The sequence below is a fragment of the Lethenteron reissneri genome, chromosome 46 (assembly GCF_015708825.2).
Source record: "Lethenteron reissneri isolate LAM-NWPU_2019-01 chromosome 46, ASM1570882v1, whole genome shotgun sequence".
Classification (NCBI taxonomy): domain Eukaryota; kingdom Metazoa; phylum Chordata; class Hyperoartia; order Petromyzontiformes; family Petromyzontidae; genus Lethenteron; species Lethenteron reissneri.
In genome coordinates this window covers 5,166,337-5,188,858 of record NC_083824.1, presented here as the reverse complement: position 1 = coordinate 5,188,858, position 22,522 = coordinate 5,166,337, and the positions used below count along the sequence as shown (strand labels likewise).

General features: G+C 46.3%; 1 protein-coding gene across 2 annotated transcripts; it reads right to left on the bottom strand.

Moving 5' to 3' along the window:
- Positions 1-849: 849 nt before the first annotated feature.
- LOC133354030 (procathepsin L-like) lies at positions 850-20,928 on the bottom strand. 2 transcript variants are annotated; one of them, XM_061570573.1, is made up of 8 exons: positions 20,799-20,928; positions 20,073-20,227; positions 13,185-13,304; positions 12,738-12,896; positions 6,995-7,219; positions 6,435-6,600; positions 4,997-5,102; positions 850-3,131 (listed from the first exon to the last, which is right to left on the bottom strand). In XM_061570573.1, the coding sequence occupies exons 2-8, from the start codon at positions 20,205-20,207 to the stop codon at positions 3,032-3,034; spliced, it is 1,011 nt and encodes a 336-aa protein (XP_061426557.1). In that variant the 5' UTR covers positions 20,208-20,227; positions 20,799-20,928; the 3' UTR covers positions 850-3,031. The 2 variants fall into 2 exon arrangements, with proteins under 2 accessions (XP_061426557.1, XP_061426556.1); XM_061570572.1 differs by having other exon boundaries at positions 20,794-20,843.
- Between the last annotated feature and the right edge of the window lie 1,594 nt (positions 20,929-22,522).

The following is a 22,522-nucleotide window of genomic DNA, read 5'->3' as shown; positions in this document are numbered from 1 at the left end:
ACCAGAAATTCGGTTTCGGCCGAAACCAGAAATTCAGTTTCGATCGGCCTCTAATCTCAGAGGTAGCTCTGTGGTATCGGCTTCCAGGGGCAGTTTTCTAACACGAAGGGTTGATATTCTTAGGTTTTTTCGGTAAAGTCACGTAGGTAAAAAATTAAAATTAATAAAAGTAAAATAAAATAAAAATCACGACGTTTCGGAGGCAACACAAGCTTCCGTCTTCAGGTGGAACCGTCACAGCCACGACAGCTGTATTAATTAAAATTTTTTACCTACGTGACTTTACCAAAAAAACCTAATAATATGAATCCTTGCAGTCACAAAACCTTCAAATCTAGAATTAATGCCCTCTACGAAGGGTTGCCATGCTCAGTGAGCAGTCCAAATGGATTCCTCCGTCTCACGGCACGGTGCCAGTAGCAACAATCAAGATTAAGTTGGTGGGGGGGGGGGGTACAATAATATAAAGTCGGGGTGAACACAAGGTGTGAACGGGACTCTGACTGGGCTCACATTGAAGTCTTCAAGAAACAGAATGACACGTACTCTTTGGTGCTTTCGGTAAAGTCACGTAGTTAGAAATAAAATACATTTAAACAAATCACGGTCGCCTAATGACGACCGCTTGTGTTGCGATCGAAACGTCGTGATTTGTTTTACAGTATTTTATTTCTACCTACGTGACTTTACCGCAAGAATCAAAGAGTATGGATTCCTGCAGTCACGAAAGCTTCAAATAAAGAATGACACGCTTGGGCAGTGGATGGATGATGGTGCGGTCGGGAAACTTCGATGCCGTTTTGTTGCAGCCTCGATCGGGGTCAGAAAATGTCACGCAAAATACAGGCATGGGGTTGAAAATCTTTATGAAGAAAGAGAGAAGTCGTCAAAAGTTCACATTTCTCAAGTGCCGATCAACACAGCACCGACTCATCACGTGACGAAGCATTTACAATTGCGCACGTAACAATTTTCGAGAGGAGAAAATGACCGCAAAACATCGGCCGTACGTCACAACACGCGGTCTTTGAATCCGAACACGATTGGATCCAGCGTCCTCTAAGCAACGTTCATGGATATGCAACGTCCCAAATATCACCGGCTTTTACTTGGCAGGGAGGTCCTCGTGTTTTTTTTTTTTAACCGAAGCTCAGAAATTTCACAAAGAGCAGAGCCAATCAGAATCGGAATGTTTTATTCATACTGGATGGGGGAATTCGATGCGCCAGAAAGCTCTATTCGCACCACAGATGTCCATTGCCGAGTGGTCGTGAGCCGCGTTTGCACGCCGACGCAGCGCCGGGAGGACGGCATCCACCGTCGAACTCTTTGCTTCTTTCGGTAAAGTCACGTCTATGTCGTGTGAGCCCACAGCGTTAAAACAATGATCGGCAACGGCAGAGGTATTGATTTTTCCAAGACGGAGGTACTTCTGCAAACCTACCGGCTACCTTCAGATATTTGTTCATGAAGCCATCCAGATATATAATAAACACAGACACAACTTCAACCGAGAAGATGGGTACAAATTGAGCAATCATTGGAAGGACGTTATTAACCAGCTGTTCCACTGCTGGATTACATTTTTTCCGCCTGACGACCGACGGCTTGTGTTGCGATCGAAACGTCGTGATTTATTTTATTTTCTACCTACGTGACTTTACCGAAAGAACCAAAGAGTATGGATTCCTGCTGTCACGAAAGCTTCGAATCAATCCAACGTCGTGTCTGGCGTTCGAGATCGCGACTTCAAAAATTTGGCACTCATCAGTTTACGGGAAGGTTTTCAGCCATGATTTTGTACCTTTCCTATTGTTTTTTGTTATTTTAATGATGTAAAAGTAACAATATTGATTTAAAAAATGGAACGTTGATATTTGTAAATGTGGTAAACTTTGGGTCGTCGTTGAATTCCATGGAATTTTGTTCATGTTGCTCCTGAATTATCGAGGTATTTCGAGCACACACCGTAAAATGTTTTTTTTAAAAGCAGTGATTTAAAAAATTATACGAATGAATACAGCGCTAATAAGGTCACTGCAGCAGCAGCAGCAGCAACTGCAGCAGCATCAGCAACTGCAGCAGCAGCAACTGCAGAAGCAGCAGCAGCAACTGCAGCAGCAGCAGCAGCAACTGCAGCAGCAGCAACTGCAGCAGCAGCAACTGCAGCAGCAGCAACTGCAGCAGCAGCAACTGCAGCAGCAGCAGCAGCAACTGCAGCTCCCTTTGATGCTGTTAATCCTGCATAATGCACATGCATATGTAGTACTAATCACATTCTTGCATTTCCCATAAATATGCTATATTCCTCTTGATATGCAAATTCCTTTGTCAAGGCACCCAGCTTATATATATGCTCCAAGCTCGTGTGCTGTTTCATTCAGACTCTGTCGCCTCGACGGACCTGGTTTTCACCTGAGGACGGCTACTTGCGTTGTGGCCGAAACGTCGTGAGAATAATTTTATTATGTTTTATTTTTATTATTTTATTACTTCCCTTCTACGTGACTTTACCGAAAGAACCAAGAAGATGAAAGGTCACCACAATTATTTGTATTGAGGTAGGGAAATCAGGTGCTTATCGCAAAGCTTGCAACGATTCATAATCATTCAAAATTCATATTGAAATTATATTCGGGCGTGTGACTTCGCCTGCAGCTTTCTCCTAAATCGCCCTCCTTGCCATATTGTTTTCCGTCGACCGCAAAAGGGGCAAACAGCGAGTTAGTAGCGGGAATGTAACGCACGATTTGCTAAACGTTGCCAGCGGAGTGCAGCCGTAACGCTCACCGATCGCGACTCTGCACAGTTTTAAAAAAACGTCACACACCCTTAAAAAATGAATGAATCGTGATTCAATTATTTACTCACGTTGATAGTTAACGATTCGTGATCCCAGTTAAATGAAATATTTGTGAAGCACTTCTGGCCCATGGAGTCAGCGGCGGCAGGAGGAAGGTTGTAAATAGACCCTGGCTCGCTCGCGCGCTCTCTGTCACACACGGCGCAGTTGTCACATCGCCGGTTGTTGTTACACCAGCGGGAAGCTGGCCAAAGAGGCAATTCCACAGAGGTTGTTGAAATCTCGAGCCATGCGCACGTAGCCACCCTCTCCCCAGCCACTCCCCCAGCTGTGAGACACACACACAGACACAAGGCACACACACACACACAGACACACACAAGGCACACACACAGACACAGACACACACAAGGCACACACACAGACACACACAGACACACATACAGACACACACAAGGCACACACACAGACACACACAAGGCACACACACAGATACACACAAGGCACACACACAGACACACACAAGGCACACACACAGACACACACAAGGCACACACAAGGCACACACACAGACACACACACAGACACACACAAGGCACACACAGACACACACAGACACACACAAGGCACACACACAGACACACACAAGGCACACACACAGACACACACAAGGCACACACACAGACACACACAAGGCACACACAAGGCACACACACAGACACACACACAGACACACACAAGGCACACACAGACACACACAGACACACACAAGGCACACACACAGACACACACAAGGCACACACACAGACACACACAAGGCACACACACAGACACACACAAGGCACACACACAGACACACACACAGACACACACACACACAGACACACACAAGGCACACACAGACACACACAGACACACACAAGGCACACACACAGACACACACAAGGCACACACAAGGCACACACACAGACACACACACACACAGACACACACAAGGCACACACAGACACACACAGACACACACAAGGCACACACACAGACACACACAAGGCACACACTTTTAACTTTTTCTTCTGCACGTTTCGTCAACGGCCGTGTGTCACAACGATAGCGGCACAGCGCGGCAGTGCACACGCGTGAAAATGTTCTTCTTTGGGCATATTGGAATGTTACTTGCCAATATATATTGACCATTTGGTTATTGATCATTGCCAATATATGATATTTATTGATCACGTGTTTATTGATCACATACTTATGGATCATTGTCAATGTGTTTATTGGCCCCTTAAACCACTTGAGTCTGCATTTTTTATTATTTATCGGAATAGAGACTCATGCCGTTTGATGATTTGCGTTAAACTTAACCTGGCTCAAACTTGTGATGAAGCCCATATCCATATCTTTAATTAAGCCCATATCCTTGCGTTTTTTTAAGTGTTGCCTGCAATTAACCATTGCCCCAAGGAAAACCGTGGTGAGAGAGCTTGGCTTACAATCCGAAGATGTGTTGACCCTTGTCATAGAAATGTGGAATTTCTCCTACTTGGGCTCAGGGCCACCGCTAGTTTTTTAAAAATCCTTTATATTAAGTTGACTTGCTTGCGCGCTTACGACCGTGCAAATCTTTCGGTCGTTTTTTAACCCACTTCCCGTGATCCAATCGAGCTGACATTTTGCACACAGACTCGTTGTGCGTGACAATTTATTTTCGTGAATTTTTTTTTCCAAAATTTTCAACATTTTAGGAAATTTTCTTTTATATTTAATTACCAATTGCTTAATGGTGGCAGGCAATCATCTGACCCATAGGTGGCAGCCATCTCAAGCCAGAGGACGAGAGGACTCTAGCCGCCATGCATATAAAGGATTTATAGTGAAAAACTTTGTTTTTAAGGGTTACTTTTTTTTCTTCTTGGTTCTTTCGGTAAAGTCACGTAGAAGGGAAGTAATAAAATGATAAAAATAAAACATAATAAAATAATTCTCACGACGTTTCGGCCACAACGCAAGCAGCCGTCTTCAGGTGGAGAACAGGTCCGTCAAGTAGACTTTACCGAAAGAACCAAGAAGATGAATCCCTGCAGTCATGAAAGCTTTAAATCGAAATTTACTTTTTTTTGTGTTGAGTTTCTAATTTGAGACAAATTGCTCTCGCTTATTGAGCGTAGCCGAGTCCTTGCAGGCACGCACCTGTTCTTGACGAGCCAGAATTTAGTTCCAAACTGATCCACGCCGAAGCCCACCACCAGCACGGCGTGGTTAAGACTCTGGGTGCAGGAAGTGTCCTTGTAGATGCCTGCGAGTCACGGGGTAAACGCACAATACGCCAACCGCAGAAGCATCGATGCCAGGGCACTGCCACCTACAATATTACCCACGGAACCATGGGCGGAGTTCGCGGCAGGGGGGACACGGGGGGGGGGGGGCAATGCCCCTCCCCAAACTGGACACCTTAATTAATTTATTTCGGTAGTTTACATAAAAGATTGAAACATAATTAATTATATGCATCCGCGATTTCTAATGTGAGAGACAAAGCAAACCCCTGCCCCCCCCCCCAAATATATAAGTGAAATTCTGCCTATGCGCGTGATTTTTCACATTTTAATGTTCGTGGGCCTTGTCTCATTAGACTAATTTCAATTGCACTGTAGGGTTACTGGAGTGTTACCGAGAGAAGACACATCCTTCTGGAACGGTAAAATGTTTGACGATGTTTAAAAAAAAAATCACCCGCAGATTGTTCAATTCGGGGAAAAAAACCCACATTGCATCATCGCTCACCGCTGCAAAACTGAGCAGGACCCTCGTGAAAAAAGAGAATTGAGACTCAGTGAGGCTTTCCTGGGTATAAAAAAATAAATAAATCCTGGTGTTGACCTCTCGTATAGGGTCAATAAAATGAGAAGCACTGTGAAACGTCAACAACATAGAAAGAGAGATTGTTCCTCACCATAGGAATGTGACATTTCCATTTCTGGCTCAGGGTGTCCAATTTCTAACATTTCGCCACCGTCGCCATAGTGGCGAGATGTTAACTGCCTCTCCTGGTAAACAGGAGATCATGGGTTTGAACCCGACCCTGATGCCTGTATAATTTAAGTTTGCATGTTCTTCTTCTTGGTTCTTTCGGTAAAGTCACGTAGAAGGGAAGTAATAAAATAATAAAAATAAAACATAATAAAATAATTCTCACGACGTTTCGGCCACAACGGCTGCTTGCGTTGTGGCCGAAACGTCGTGAGAATTATTTTATTATGTTTTATTTTTATTATTTTATTACTTCCCTACTACGTGACTTTACCGAAAGAACCAAGAAGATGAATCCCTGCAGTCACGAAAGCTTTAAATCGAAATTTGCATGTTCTCCTTGTGGTGGCATGGATTTTTCTCTGGGGCCTACGGGTTTTCCCTTCACATTTAGAATCAACACGCGCTTCAAGTATTTGGTTCTATACATTTCCACGTGATAAGCCACTTCGTTGAGCTATCATTTGTGGCCAGGTGGCTTATGAAAAAGAGCTATATAGCTCAGTGAGGCCTTACCAGGTAAAATAAAAAAAATAGTGTAGTTTTGAGTTGAGCAGTGTCATATAGTGGGCTGATCTCAATTTTAACGATGGCTCACCGAATCTGTAGAACTGAAAAGATGGCAGTGTGGCGTCGATGGCGACGGACACCGGGCCGACAGAAGCCACGGCGTTCTTGAGGGCCAACTCGTTCCCGCTGGGAATGTTCACGAAGCCGGTGACCACCGCGGCCTTGTACTGGGGCTTGTACCTGCACGGCTGGTCCTGTACGACACGTAAAACACGTGACCCACACCACGAACACATCACCATCAATAATGCCATTCATTTATGTAATATAACCAGAAATAATTACTAAGAAAATAATCATAAACAATGTAGAAAGCACACACTGTATTTTCCGAATTGGACGCAACCAATACAAAACATTTAAATTGCACCACAAGTACATGTGGCTAATGCAGACATGATTCCTTGTAAAATGTTTCTGTTTGGTGTTTTAACATGTTAACACAACTGTTTTATTGCCAGAAAGGGTAAAACCTATTCTTATATTGTGATACTGGCAAGGGAGGTCAAAGTTACAAATCACATTTGCAAGAGTGGCTGTATCCAGCACTACCTGCGGTCACAGCCTCCAATTCCCTAACTCCCTCACCTGTGCCACGTAGGGATACGACGCGTCCGAGTCGATGCCTCCGTTCTGCTTGATGTAGATGAACGCGTTGTTCATGAATCCTCCATTACAGCCGAAATTGCCCTGGGGCCTGGAACAGTCCACCAAGTTCTGCTCGCTCAGCGACACGAGCACTCCAGTCTTGCGCTTGTGCTGCCCCTCGAGAGAGCCTGTGGTGCTGAACGCCCAGCAAGAGCCGCAGCCGCCCTGTTTAGACAAAGACAAAGATCCCCCGACTAGCCTGTAACAGACTGTTGGGGCAAGCAGCACCTATAATGGCCGGCACGGCGCAGCACCTATGATGGCCGGCACGGCATAGCACACGAGGGGGTGGGTGGCCAGGATCACGCCCGGCCGTCTTTGTCTACCGAGTGGCGATGTTTACACATCGCACTGGGTAGCGTACTCATTTGAGGCTGAGTAAACCTTGGGAGAAGCCCACAACTCTTTCAGATAATCATCACTGGTGTTGGCCGTGAACGAGAATCAGAAAGGGTTTTATTCGCCATGAAAGTTCGCACAGACAAGGAATTTACTTTGGCAGGAAGGTGCATACATTCAACATAAAGGAATCTTAAATCTTAAATAAGTGGTGTACAAGTCTAACTATACTAAAAGTACACAGTCTAACTAATACTAAGGAGCTAAAGTATGTAAAAAATTAATAAAATAAAATCTAAAATATACAATAGCTATAATATACAATGTAAAATTACAAAATGCAAATAGGGTAAAATAGTGTAAATATGGCAGGGTGTCATTGTGCAGATATTGTGTTAAAGTCAGTTTGAGCGTTCAAGTCAGTTTGAGCGTTAAAGTCAGTTTGAGCGTTAAAGTCAGTTTGAGTGTTAAAGTCAGTTTGAGTGTTCAAGTCAGTTTGAGTGTTCAAGTCAGTTTGAGCGTTCAAGTCAGTTTGAGCGTTAAAGTCAGTTTGAGCGTTAAAGTCAGTTTGAGTGTTCAAGTCAGTTTGAGCGTTAAAGTCAGTTTGAGCGTTCAAGTCAGTTTGAGCGTTAAAGTCAGTTTGAGCATTCAAGTCAGTTTGAGTGTTAAAGTCAGTTTGAGTGTTAAAGTCAGTTTGAGCGTTAAAGTCAGTTTGAGCGTTAAAGTCAGTTTGAGTGTTCAAGTCAGTTTGAGCGTTAAAGTCAGTTTGAGCGTTCAAGTCAGTTTGAGCGTTAAAGTCAGTTTGAGCATTGAAGTCAGTTTGAGCGTTAAAGTCAGTTTGAGTGTTAAAGTCAGTTTGAGTGTTAAAGTCAGTTTGAGTGTTAAAGTCAGTTTGAGCGTTAAAGTCAGTTTGAGCATTCAAGTCAGTTTGAGCGTTAAAGTCAGTTTGAGTGTTAAAGTCAGTTTGAGTGTTAAAGTCAGTTTGAGTGTTAAAGTCAGTTTGAGCATTCAAGTCAGTTTGAGCGTTAAAGTCAGTTTGAGTGTTAAAGTCAGTTTGAGTGTTAAAGTCAGTTTGAGTGTTAAAGTCAGTTTGAGCGTTAAAGTCAGTGTGAGTGTTAAAGTCAGTTTGAGTGTTAAAGTCAGTTTGAGTGTTAAAGTCAGTTTGAGTGTTAAAGTCAGTTTGAGTGTTAATGTCAGTTTGAGTGTTAAAGTCAGTTTGAGTGTTAAAGTCAGTTTGAGTGTTAAAGTCAGTTTGAGCGTTAAAGTCAGTTTGAGTGTTAAAGTCAGTTTGAGTGTTAAAGTCAGTTTGAGCGTGAAAGTCAGTTTGAGCGTTAAAGTCAGTTTGAGTGTTAAAGTCAGTTTGAGTGTTAAAGTCAGTTTGAGTGTTAAAGTCAGTTTGAGCGTGAAAGTCAGTTTGAGCCCTTGGCCTTGTTGAAGAGGCCAGCAGCGGATGGGAAGAAACTGTTTTTGTGGCGTGAAGTTTTGGTCCTGATGGACCGCAGCCTTTTGCTGGAGGGGAGTAGCTGGAACAGAGAGTGTCCAGGGTGGAAGGAGTCGGCCACAATCTTCCTCGCTCGCCTCAGGGTCCTCGAGGTGTATAGGTCCTCGAGGGTAGGCAGATTGCAGCCAATCACCTTCTCAGCAGTGCGGATGATATGCTGCAGTCTGTTCTTGTCCTTGGCAGTGCTAGCAGCGTACCAGATGGTGATAGAGGAGGTGAGGATGGACTCAATGATGGCTGTGTAGAAGTGCACCATCATTGTCTTTGGCAGGTCGAATTTCTTCAGCTGCTGTAGGAAGTACATCCTCTGTTGTGCTCTCTTTATGAGGGAGCTGATGTTCAGTTCCCACTTGAGGTCCTGGGAGAGGATAGTGCCCAGGAATTGGAAGGACTCCACAGTGTTGATTGGGGAGTCGCACAGGGTGATGGGAGTGAGTTGGGCTGTATTCTTCCTGAAGTCCACAACCATCTCCACTGTCTTAAGAGCATTACGCTCTAAGTTGTTCTGGCTACACCAGGTCACCAGGTTGTCAGCTTCCCACCTATAGTCAGACTCATCCCCACCAGAGATGAGCCCAATGAGGGTGGTGTCGTCCGCAAACTTCAAGAGTTTGACGGACGGATGACTGGAGGTGCAGCTGTTGGTGTACAGGGAGAATAGCAGAGGGGAAAAGACGCAGCCCTGAGGAGATCCGGTGCTGATGGACCGGGAGCCAGAGACTCGTGTTCCCAACCTAACGCACTGCTTCCTGTCAGACAGGAAGTCTGTGATCCACCTGCAGGTGGAGTCGGGCACGTTCAGCTGGGAGAGCTTGTCCTGAAGCAGGGCAGGGATGATGGTATTGAAAGCAGAGCTGAAGTCCACAAACAGGATCCTGGCGTAGGATGCTGTGGAGTCCAGGTACTGTAGGGTTAAGTGGAGGGCCATGTTAACTGCGTCGTCCACAGACCTGTTGACTCTGTAGGCAAACTGCAGGGGGTCCAGGAGAGGGTCTGTGATGGCTTTGAGATGTGCCAGCACCAGGCGCTCAAAAGACTTCATTACCACAGAGGTTAGGGCGACGGGTCTGTTGGCCTTGGCTTTTTGGGCACAGAGATGATAATGGAGGACTTGAGACAGGCTGGTACATGGCATGTCTCCAGTGAGGTGTTGAAGATGTTGGTGAACACCGGAGACAGCTGGTCAGCGCAGTGCTTGAGGGTCGCTGGAGAGACATAGTCTGGCCCAGCTGCTTTGCGGGGGTTCTGCCTCTTGAAAAGTCTTTTAACCTCTCCCTCCTCAATTGAGAGAGTCATCTCCGTAGTGGGGGGAAGGGGGAGACCTCTTGGGTGGGAAGGGGTAGTTCAGGACAGTCCATTTGTCTTTCAAATCTGCAGTAGAACTCGTTCAGGTCGTTGGCCAGGCGGGAGTTGTTAGTGGTGTGGGGGGCTCTGGGCTTGTAGTTGGTGATCTGCCTGAGCCCTCTCCAGACAGATGCAGAGTCGTTAGCAGATAGCTGATGTTTAAGTCTCTCTGAGTACAGTCATTTAGCCTCTTTCACCGCCTTGTTAAACCTGTTCTTCGACTCCTTGAATCTGTCTCTACCCCCACTCTTAAACGCTTCCTCCTTCTCCAACCTCAACCTTCTGAGCTTTGCTGAAAACCAGGGCTTGTTGTTGTTGAAGTTCACCCTGGTGCGTGTTGGAATACAGCAGTCCTTACAGAAGCTGATGTACAACGTCACAGCCTCTGTGAGTTCATCCAGACTATTGGTAGCAGTCGTGAACATATCCCAGTCAGTACAGTCCAAGCACGCCCGCAGATTCTCCATAGCCTCACTGGTCCACTGTTTAGATGTCCTCACAGCAGGTTTACAGATGCTGCTAATCCTGCATAATGCACGGACATAAGAAGTACTAATCACATACCTGCATTTCCCATAAATATGCTAAATTCCTCTTGATATGCAAATTATTTTGTCAAGACGCCCTCCCCCCCCCTTCCAACCCAGCTTGTATATATGCTCCAAGCACGTGTGCTGTTTCATGCAGACGCTGTCGCCTCGACAGACCTGGTTTCACCTGAGGACGGCTGCTTGCGTTGTGGCCGAAACGTCGTGAGAATTATTTTATTGTTTTATTTTTATTATTTTATTACTTCCCTTCTACGTGACTTTACCGAAAGAACCAAGAAGAGGTTTACAGAGCTTTAGTTTCTACCTTTATGCAGGAATCATGTGGACCATGGCATGGTCACAATGTCCCAGTGCTGCTCTGGGGACGGCGTGGTAGGCTCTACTGACTGTAGTGTAGCAGTGATCCAGAGTGTTCCCTTCTCTGGTAGGGCATTTAATGAATTGTCTGTATTTGGGGAGTTCGTGGCTGAGATTACCTTTGTTAAAATCGCCGAGTACGATAACCAGGGAATCCGGATTTTCTCGCTCCACCCTCAGAATTTGGTCGGTGAGCATGCGTTGGGCCTCTTTAACCTGAGGACTCCGACCAAAATGAGCGACGCGAACTCGCAAGGCGAGTAAAAAGGTTTACAGTTTATAAAAAATGAGAACAATGTTGCAGAATCACTGTTACATCTACACACCAGCCACTGTTCGTGTAAAACAAATACCACCGCCCTCGTCTTGCCGGAGAGTCCTATGTCACAATCCGATCTTACGAGTTGGAAGCCTGCCAGTTGTAACGCAGTATCCGGGATAAAATCACACAGCCATGTCTCCGTGAAGCACAAGACAAAAGATGAAAAAAAGTCGTTGTTTTTCACCATCAGTAGCTGAATTTCGTCCATTTTTTTGCACAGTGAACGTACGTTGGAAAGGAAAAAGCTTGGAAGCACTGTTCGGATCCCGCGTCTGCGTAGCCGCACAGAGCCCCCGCCCGTTTACCCCTTCGGCGGCGTTTCGCTGCTTGAGCAAAGCCGAGCGCGGCTTTGACTAGAATGCCCACTAATTCTGCCGCTGGAAGCAGAAAAGTGGGAAATAAATCCACATGAGTTGTTTTCCTAATGTTTCAAAATTCGTCTCTTGTTAGAGAACTCCGAAAAACTTGGCAGAACACTGAATTAACAGACAAAACAAGACAAAACAGGGTGCACCAACCGGCCGAGGCTGCCATCATTGGCGCCATCAGGTGAATGGAACTCGTGTCGCCGGGATCGTAGTGCAGTGCAGTGCTCACCGCTACTTTACCGCTACGCTAACCTCTACGCTAGCCGCCACGCTAACCTCTACGCTAGCCGCTCCCCGCACGACCGCCCTGCGGAACAGAGAGAGACACGCGCAGAGACGGCGCTCAATTTAAGATTGGAGCCGCATCCCGGAAAAGAAATGTTCAGTCGTAACTTTTGTCAGCAGAAGGGTAAGAGAGCCAGAAATGATGAATAAACGCGCTGACACCACGGCATGGATGCGTTTGAATGAGTCCCCCGTGGCCTCCGAATGCGTGTGCTTGCAGAGGATGCAAGGAATTTCATGGCAGGATCTGGTGAGAGATTAAAAAATTCAAGATGGAACCTGGCAAAAACGTTTTGTCGACCTAATCAGGGAGAGGAGGATGTGGTCGATGGAACAGGTGAGCAGGAAGGAGATGGCCAGGTGACTGAGACAGGTAATGGAGTAGTACCCAGAGGTCAGTGATAGGGAGGAAGATCTACAGTCCAATAATGAGACATTTGCAAGAGCAATTCATTGCGGGTCAAATGTCAACTTTGCAACGGCTCACGGATCTGGTAGAAAGGAAGCAACACCAAAATGTGGTGTCAATAATCGCACTATGTTTCTATTTTGAACTTCTTTCGCACCGTACGTAGCCAACCCTGCTGAGGCCAATGATGACCTCTCGATCTTTTACCTGGTTTTTGACACCAGTGACGTAGCCCTGCTTCCTCCAGTCCACGTTCGCAGGGGCTTCAAAGTCGGCGGGCGCCATGAACGCGGACCCGTTGGAGTCCTCGCCGGTGCTGTTCCAGCCTTTGAAACACAGCATCTGCTGCTGGAACTCCTCTGTTGTCTGCGGGGGACGCGCATTTACGATGAACGTAAACTCTCGGATGCTTCCAATTTGCGTGACGTCAAGTCAGAATTTCAAGCCAACGCATCTGCATGCACAAACGAGCATTGAGGTTGCACATTGCCGCCTGCAGCCCTGAGCCAAAGGTGGAAATTCCCAACAATAGAAATTGCTAAATAATTTGGTGAGGCTCAGGCCGGGACTGGCCATAGGGCAGTCCGGGAAGTGCCCGGTGGGAATGCGAATCGGAGGTGAAGCGTAGAGGAGGTATGCGATGTTCTGGCTCACCATGTCGCTGAATTGGTTCATGCCCATGCTCCAGGTGTGCTTGCCCATGGAGTATTCCAGGTTGTGCACGGAGATCATCTTGAGGTTCTTCTCCCAAATCATCCTCCTCCAGCCCTCCTCCTACAGCACAGCAGGCAGAGCAAATGCATCACAGAATGCAACGTACGTTGAGCCAAGTGGTCATGTAGGTCTGTGGCTAGAACAATCGAAATGCAAAGTATAATCGGCGCTATCATCGCTTTTATCGTTTACAAAAAGAGCACCAGTTTTTCGAGCTGTCAGTTGTGACGACAACATTGAGAATGTCCGCCTGTCATGGGAATGCGGAATTTAAACCACCGCCTCAAGACTGTGAATTGACATTACTGTTGGGCCACATTTGCCGTTTGCAGCTGGAAAACACTTTGTGACTATTTTGTTTTTATTCTAATTTTGTTCTTGCCTTCAATAGCTATCCAAGGTACACATAACTCTGCTGCGTTTTCCACTTGTGTGTCCGCAGTTGTTCGGCTAACTTGCTGTACATGACCTTAATTTTTCTAAAATTTTCTAAGCCTAACTTTTCAGGCTTCTTTATTAATATGGCTTTGTAGTCTAATTTCTTCTCCACTTATATTTATGCCTTTACTGTCATTTGCTGAACCAATTTTCAGAATACTGTACACGTTTTAATGTCGCTGTGAATAAATATGTACGTATGTTGAACTTCTTTCATACCATAGGTAGCCAACCGTGCGAGAAACTTTGGAGAAAGCGTGTCACCTAGTCTGACTCCCCTTTTACAGCAACACGTTTTGTGGTTCTACTTTCTCCGTGTAATCTTCTTAGTATGGCTGTTGTCTTATTTGTAACTGACTTTATTTCAGAAGTACACTCTTTTTATTTCAGCATTAGTTCACGAGAGATAGGATGATGACTGCGCCAACATTTCTACTGAGTCAAATTCTCTTTCAAGAGGCCAATGAATGTAATTCAAAACAGTACAAATCATAACATAGATAGGGGGACTCATTCAACTTCATGGTCATTTTGTCGGAATGGTTTTGGTACGCCTTAAATTAGCAGTGTATTTGCAAAGGGCTGTACGTTATGATTAAAGTAAGTATAATTTTACATCTGATAAGAACTGGTAAAGTATGTGACATGCTGTAGTTTTATTCATTTGTAAATCAGTGTGGTTGAGGAATTCTGTACCCTCTGCACACTGGGTAGTCACACCACTGTGATGCTGATATCATCATGTCCACCCTTTGCCTCATTGTTTAGGGAGTGAAAGAATACTGAAAATAAAAACGTATCCTTAAAAAATGGTAAAACTGCAGCAAAGCAAGCGTTTAAATTCTATATTAAAACGTTAAACTGAGACTGTCCCAAGGATAACATCTCTTATCGGCAAACTCCCTTCCAATGACATCATTGAAAAAACATTGTGACGCAGGGTCGTCTCTAAACAAGGAGCTGCTCAACAACGCTCTACAACAGGGTCGTCTCTGAACAAGGAGCCGCTCTACAACGCTCCACAACGTGGACGTATCTGAACAAGGAGCTGGTCTACAACGCTCTACAACGTGGACATCTCTGAACAAGGAGCTGCTCTACAACGCTCTACAACGTGAACATCTCTGAACAAGGAGCTGCTCTACAACGCTCTACAACGTGAACATCTCTGAACAAGGAGCTGCTCTACAACGCGCTACACCGTGAACATCTCTGAACAAGGAGCTGCTCTACAACGCTCTACAACGTGGACATCTCTGAACAAGGAGCTGCTCTACAACGCTCTACAACGTGAACATCTCTGAACAAGGAGCTACTCTACAACGCTCTACAACATGAACATCTCTGAACAAGGAGTCGCTCTACAACGCTCTACAACGTGGACGTCTCTGAACAAAGAGTCCCTCTACAACGCTCCACAACGTGGACATCTCTGAACAAGGAGCCGCTATACAACGCTCTACAACGTGGACGTCTCTGAACAAGGAGCTGCTCTACAACGCTCTACAACGTGGACGTCTCTGAACAATGAGCTGCTCTACAACGCTCTACAACGTGAACATATCTAAACAAGGAGCTGGTCTACAGCGCTCTACAACGTGAACATCTCTGAACAAGGAGCTGCTCTACAACGCTCTACACCGTGAACATCTCTGAACAAGGAGCTGCTCTACAACGCTCTACAACGTGAACATCTCTGAACAAGGAGCTGCTCTACAACGCTCTACAACGTGAACATCTCTGAACAAGGAGCTGCTCTACAATGCTCTACACCTTGAACATCTCTGAACAAGGAGCTGCTCTACAACGCTCTACAACGTGGACATCTCTGAACAAGGAGCTGCTCTACAACGCTCTACAACGTGAACATCTCTGAACAAGGAGCTGGTCTACAACGCTCTACAACGTGGACATCTCTGAACAAGGAGCTGGTCTACAACGCTCTACAACGTGAACATCTCTGAACAAGGAGCTGCTCTACAGCGCTCTACAACGTGAACATCTCTGAACAAGGAGCTGCTCTACAACGCTCTACAACGTGAACATCTCTGAACAAGGAGCTGCTCTACAACGCTCTACAACGTGGACGTCTCTGAACAAGGAGCTGCTCTACAACGCTATACAACGTGGACATCTCTGAACAAGGAGCTGGTCTACAACGCTCTACAACGTGAACATCTCTGAACAAGGAGCTGCTCTACAGCGCTCTACAACGTGAACATCTCTGAACAAGGAGCTGCTCTACAACGCTCTACACCGTGAACATCTCTGAACAAGGAGCTGCTCTACAACGCTCTACAACGTGGACATCTCTGAACAAGGAGCTGCTCTACAACGCTCTACAACGTGAACATCTCTGAACAAGGAGCTATTCTACAACGCTCTACAACATGAACATCTCTGAACAAGGAGTCGCTCTACAACGCTCTACAACGTGGACGTCTCTGAACAAAGAGTCCCTCTAGAACGCTCCACAACGTGGACATCTCTGAACAAGGAGCCGCTCTACAACGCTCTACAACGTGGACGTCTCTGAACAAGGAGCTGCTCTACAACGCTCTACAACGTGGACGTCTCTGAACAATGAGCTGCTCTACAACGCTCTACAACGTGAACATCTCTGAACAAGGAGCTGGTCTACAACGCTCTACAACGTGAACATCTCTGAACAAGGAGCTGCTCTACAGCGCTCTACAACGTGAACATCTCTGAACAAGGAGCTGCTCTACAACGCTCTACACCGTGAACATCTCTGAACAAGGAGCTGCTCTACAACGCTCTACAACGTGAACATCTCTGAACAAGGAGCTGCTCTACAACGCTCTACAACGTGAACATCTCTGAACAAGGAGCTGCTCTACAGCGCTCTACAACGTGAACATCTCTGAACAAGGAGCTGCTCTACAACGCTCTACACCGTGAACATCTCTGAACAAGGAGCTGCTCTACAACGCTCTACAACGTGAACATCTCTGAACAAGGAGCTGCTCTACAACGCTCTACAACGTGAACATCTCTGAACAAGGGGCTGCTCTACAATGCTCTACACCGTGAACATCTCTGAACAAGGAGCTGCTCTACAACGCTCTACAACGTGGACATCTCTGAACAAGGAGCTGCTCTACAACGCTCTACAACGTGGACGTCTTTGAACAAGGAGCTGGTCTACAACGCTCTACACCGTAAACATCTCTGAACAAGGAGCTGCTCTACAACGCTCTACAACGTGAACATCTCTGAACAAGGAGCTGCTCTACAACGCTCTACAACGTGAACATCTCTGAACAAGGAGCTGCTCTACAATGCTCTACACCGTGAACATATCTGAACAAGGAGCTGCTCTACAACGCTCTACAACGTGGACATCTCTGAACAAGGAGCTGCTCTACAACGCTCTACAACGTGGACGTCTCTGAACAAGGAGCTGGTCTACAACGCTCTACAACGTGGACATCTCTGAACAAGGAGCTGGTCTACAACGCTCTACAACGTGAACATCTCTGAACAAGGAGCTGCTCTACAGCGCTCTACAACGTGAACATCTCTGAACAAGGAGCTGCTCTACAACGCTCTACAACGTGAACATCTCTGAACAAGGAGCTGCTCTACAACGCTCTACAACGTGGACGTCTCTGAACAAGGAGCTGCTCTACAACGCTATACAACGTGGACATCTCTGAACAAGGAGCTGGTCTACAACGCTCTACAACGTGAACATCTCTGAACAAGGAGCTGGTCTACAACGCTCTACAACGTGAACATCTCTGAACAAGGAGCTGCTCTACAGCGCTCTACAACGTGAACATCTCTGAACAAGGAGTTGCTCTACAACGCTCTACACCGTGAACATCTCTGAACAAGGAGCTGCTCTACAACGCTCTACACCGTGAACATCTCTGAACAAGGAGCTGCTCTACAACGCTCTACAACGTGAACATCTCTGAACAAGGAGCTGCTCTACAACGCTCTACAACGTGAACATCTCTGAACAAGGAGCTGCTCTACAACGCTCTACAACGTGAACATCTCTGAACAAGGAGCTGCTCTACAACGCTCTACAACGTGAACATCTCTGAACAAGGAGCTGCTCTACAATGCTCTACACCGTGAACATCTCTGAACAAGGAGCTGCTCTACAACGCTCTACAACGTGGACATCTCTGAACAAGGAGCTGCTCTACAACGCTCTACAACCTGGACGTCTCTGAACAAGGAGCTGGTCTACAACGCTCTACAACGTGGACATCTCTGAACAAGGAGCTGGTCTACAACGCTCTACAACGTGAACATCTCTGAACAAGGAGCTGCTCTACAGCGCTCTACAACGTGAACATCTCTGAACAAGGAGCTGCTCTACAACGCTCTACAACGTGAACATCTCTGAACAAGGAGCTGCTCTACAACGCTCTACAACGTGGACGTCTCTGAACAAGGAGCTGCTCTACAACGCTATACAACGTGGACATCTCTGAACAAGGAGCTGGTCTACAACGCTATACAACGTGAACATCTCTGAACAAGGAGCTGGTCTACAACGCTCTACAACGTGAACATCTCTGAACAAGGAGCTGCTCTACAGCGCTCTACAACGTGAACATCTCTGAACAAGGAGCTGCTCTACAACGCTCTACAACGTTAACATCTCTGAACAAGGAGCTGCTCTACAACGCTCTACAACGTGAACATCTCTGAACAAGGAGCTGCTCTACAACGCTCTACAACGTGAACATCTCTGAACAAGGAGCTGCTCTACAACGCTCTACAACGTGGACGTCTCTGAACAAGGAGCTGCTCTACAACGCTCTACAACGTGAACATCTCTGAACAAGGAGCTGCTCTACAACGCTCTACAACGTGAACATCTCTGAACAAGGAGCTGCTCTACAACGCTCTACAACGTGAACATCTCTGAACAAGGAGCTGCTCTACAACGCTCTACAACGTGGACGTCTCTGAACAAGGAGCTGCTCTACAACGCTCTACAACGTGAACATCTCTGAACAAGGAGCTGCTCTACAACGCTCTACAACGTGGACGTCTCTGAACAAGGAGCTGCTCTACAACGCTCTACAACGTGAACATCTCTGAACAAGGAGCTGCTCTACAATGCTCTACAACGTGAACATCTCTGAACAAGGAGCTGCTCTACAACGCTCTACAACGTGAACATCTCTGAACAAGGAGCTGCTCTACAACGCTCTACAACGTGGACGTCTCTGAACAAGGAGCTGCTCTACAACGCTCTACAACGTGAACATCTCTGAACAAGGAGCTGCTCTACAACGCTCTACAACGTGAACATCTCTGAACAAGGAGCTGCTCTACAACGCTCTACAACGTGGACGTCTCTGAACAAGGAGCTGCTCTACAACGCTCTACAACGTGAACATCTCTGAACAAGGAGCTGCTCTACAACGCTCTACAACGTGAACATCTCTGAACAAGGAGCTGCTCTACAACGCTCTACAACGTGGACGTCTCTGAACAAGGAGCTGCTCTACAACGCTCTACAACGTGAACATCTCTGAACAAGGAGCTGCTCTACAACGCTCTACAACGTGAACATCTCTGAACAAGGAGCTGCTCTACAACGCTCTACAACGTGAACATCTCTGAACAAGGAGCTGCTCTACAACGCTCTACAACGTGAACATCTCTGAACAAGGAGCTGCTCTACAACGCTCTACAACGTGGACGTCTCTGAACAAGGAGCTGCTCTACAACGCTCTACAACGTGAACATCTCTGAACAAGGAGCTGCTCTACAACGCTCTACAACGTGAACATCTCTGAACAAGGAGCTGCTCTACAACGCTCTACAACGTGGACGTCTCTGAACAAGGAGCTGCTCTACAACGCTCTACAACGTGAACATCTCTGAACAAGGAGCTGCTCTACAACGCTCTACAACGTGAACATCTCTGAACAAGGAGCTGCTCTACAACGCTCTACAACGTGAACATCTCTGAACAAGGAGCTGCCCTACAACGCTCTACAACGTGGACGTCTCTGAACAAGGAGCTGCTCTACAACGCTCTACAACGTGAACATCTCTGAACAAGGAGCTGCTCTACAACGCTCTACAACGTGGACGTCTCTGAACAAGGAGCTGCTCTACAACGCTCTACAACGTGAACATCTCTGAACAAGGAGCTGCTCTACAACGCTCTACAACGTGAACATCTCTGAACAAGGAGCTGCTCTACAACGCTCTACAACGTGGACGTCTCTGAACAAGGAGCTGCTCTACAACGCTATACAACGTGGACATCTCTGAACAAGGAGCTGCTCTACAACGCTCTACAACGTGGACGTCTCTGAACAAGGAGCTGCTCTACAAGCGCACGGCCGCGCCACGCCGGCGGCGCCGTGCGTGGTGGTCGCGACCGACCTCGCCGTAGGTCTTGCCGTGGAACTCCTTCCAGGACTCCCACTCGGGCGACAGCTCCGGGTCGAGGAGGGGCGAGGCCACGGCCGCAGAGACCAAGGCCACGAGCCCCAGCAGAGCGACGAGCAGCAGCTTCATCTTCTTCCCGTCAAGACCGTCTGCAAGGCAGCAGACAATGAGAGGAGGATAAGGAGTTAAAAGTGGGAACTATGCCCCCCCTATTCTTTGAGTTTTTTGGTAAAGTCACGTAGATAGGTTCAAAGACAATCACAGAAAAAACTACGACGTTTCGATGACGACCGCTTGTGTTGCAGTTGAAATCCTGCAGTCACGAAAGCTTTAAGTCAAGAATACTCCCCCCCCCCCTCTTTCTCTCCTCGTACAGCCCCTTTACAGAGGCTGATGAGTCCGCAAACTTTCAGCGACAGTCCTTGCCCTGTTGGTCATCATATACCGTCTGACGTTTTCATGTCAAGTGGGAAACTACGGTGGACATACGGAAAAGATCCCACCACCTATAAGTATACCCTGTTGGCACCAGTGCTGTTAGCCAACTCCTATGAAGGCTGGCACGAGGTGAGTGGTGTTGCAAGAACCACGCCTGGCCACCTCTTGTCTTCCCATTGCTGATTTCACACCGCGTTAGGTGTTTCAAGTGGAGTTTCACCTCGTTGGACAATGCAATTAAGAACACGGTCAAGAGCGAGTGTCTGTAGAGGCTCACCTTACCTGTGAGTAGTGAGAACGTCAGACACACAGAGGTGTGTGTGTGGGGGGGGGGGGGGGGCTACCTTATATTATTTAAGCCTAACCCGAGAGGGTCTTATGATTGGCCACCACTCTCGTGACGGTACGTCTCATGAATCGGAGTCAGGTTTCTAGCCAGTATGGTTCAGACACACGTATGTGCAGCTGTGAGAATGAAACAATCCGTGCTGTAACTCGAAGGAAATGAATGCACATTACAGGAACAGTGAAATATATGAACGTTTTTTTAAAAATCTTTTTTTAAACACTGAACTACATTAAGGTCGCACCGTCCAAAGTGATCGTTATTCAATAAAGATTGTGGAAATTAAAAAGATAAGTGAAGTTAAAGTTTGTTGACGTCAATTGTGTAAAAATAAGGTAGATGAAAGTGCTTATGCAAAGCAGCATGATGACCTTCAGTACAAAGTCATCAAGTTCAAGTCGAGGGCTGACGCGGCATTCCGGATGCCCCACAAAAATGAAAAACTACAGAGAAAAAAAAGCAATATTGTTTCAAAGCCTCTACACGTTTCAAGTTTCAAGTTTCATTTATTAGGTATAGCCCTGTGAGCCATTCGGCTCTTGAATCGGGTGCAACCGCAACAAACAAAAAAACAAAAACATGAACAAGAAAGCATCTTAAAGTGACTATGTGCAAACAGAAAATCCAAGAAAAGACAGCAAAATATTGCAGAAAAAGCACCGTACACCAATACACGTCTTACACCAATCTCCATACCGTTTAAGATTCGAATCCATCGCTTTTTTATTCTTCAATCCCCTGACGAGATGAAAGTAAGAGAGTCATGAGAAATCAGTGTGGTATCTATTAAAAAATAAAACTTGTAATTTTACCAGGTAAGGCCCACTGAGCTACATAGCTCTTTTTCGGAAGCGACCTCAATGAAGTGGCTTATCGTGTGGAAATGTATCGCAGCCAAATTCTCCAAACACATGCTTTCTAAATGTGGAGGAATATACCGGAAGACCCGGAGAAAAGTCCATGCGACCACGGAGAGAACATGCAAACTCCGGGTCGGTATAGAACCCACCACGACCATCTTGCATACCAGGCGAGGGAGTTAACATCTCGCCAGCGCGGTGGGTCACCCTGTATTTCTGCGAGTGACGTCAAGTCACCACTCATGGCATTTGAACTATTACCTGGTCAGCAGATTTCACATTGAGAGGGCCCAACATTGCGATCTTAATTTTGGAGCTTTCGTGACTGCAGGAATTATTCTTTGGTTCTTTCGGTAAAGTCACGTATAAAGATAAAATAATAAATTAAATAATAGCATACGACGTTTCGATTGCAACACAAGCAATCTTCATCAGGTATAATGAAATAGCGACCCAAAATCTAACCAGAAAACCACAGACAGACATGTAAGCAGACAGATATCACCAAGATACACAGAGAGAGCAACACAGGTACAGAGAGGGGTGATCGTCTCTGTGGGGTGGCCTTAAATAGACAGAGGGGGGGGGCGGAGGCAGAGAGAGGGAGGGGTTAGAGACAAAATTTACATGTCAATGAGTACTTTACTACGCGTCTCTTCGTACTCGATTGCTGTATGAAGTAAGATTGCTGATACAGCAGATTGCTTATACAGCAATCGTGCTGTGACGGTTCCACCTGAAGACGGAAGCTTGTGTTGCCTCCGAAACGTCGTAATTTTTATTTTATTTTTATTTTACTT

What these genes read in the sequence shown, in the direction of transcription:
- LOC133354030 (XM_061570573.1), bottom strand. Translation starts at nt 20,207, where the DNA reads ATGAAGCTGCTGCTCGTCGCTCTGCTGGGGCTCGTGGCCTTGGTCTCT. An exon ending in TTTTCAGTTCTACAGATTCG is followed by an intron (nt 5,103 to 6,434) that starts GTGAGCCATCGT and finishes CGTGACTCGCAG; the next exon opens with GCATCTACAAGGACACTTCC. An exon ending in TTCTGGCTCGTCAAGAACAG is followed by an intron (nt 3,132 to 4,996) that starts GTGCGTGCCTGC and finishes TGTGTCTCACAG; the next exon opens with CTGGGGGAGTGGCTGGGGAG.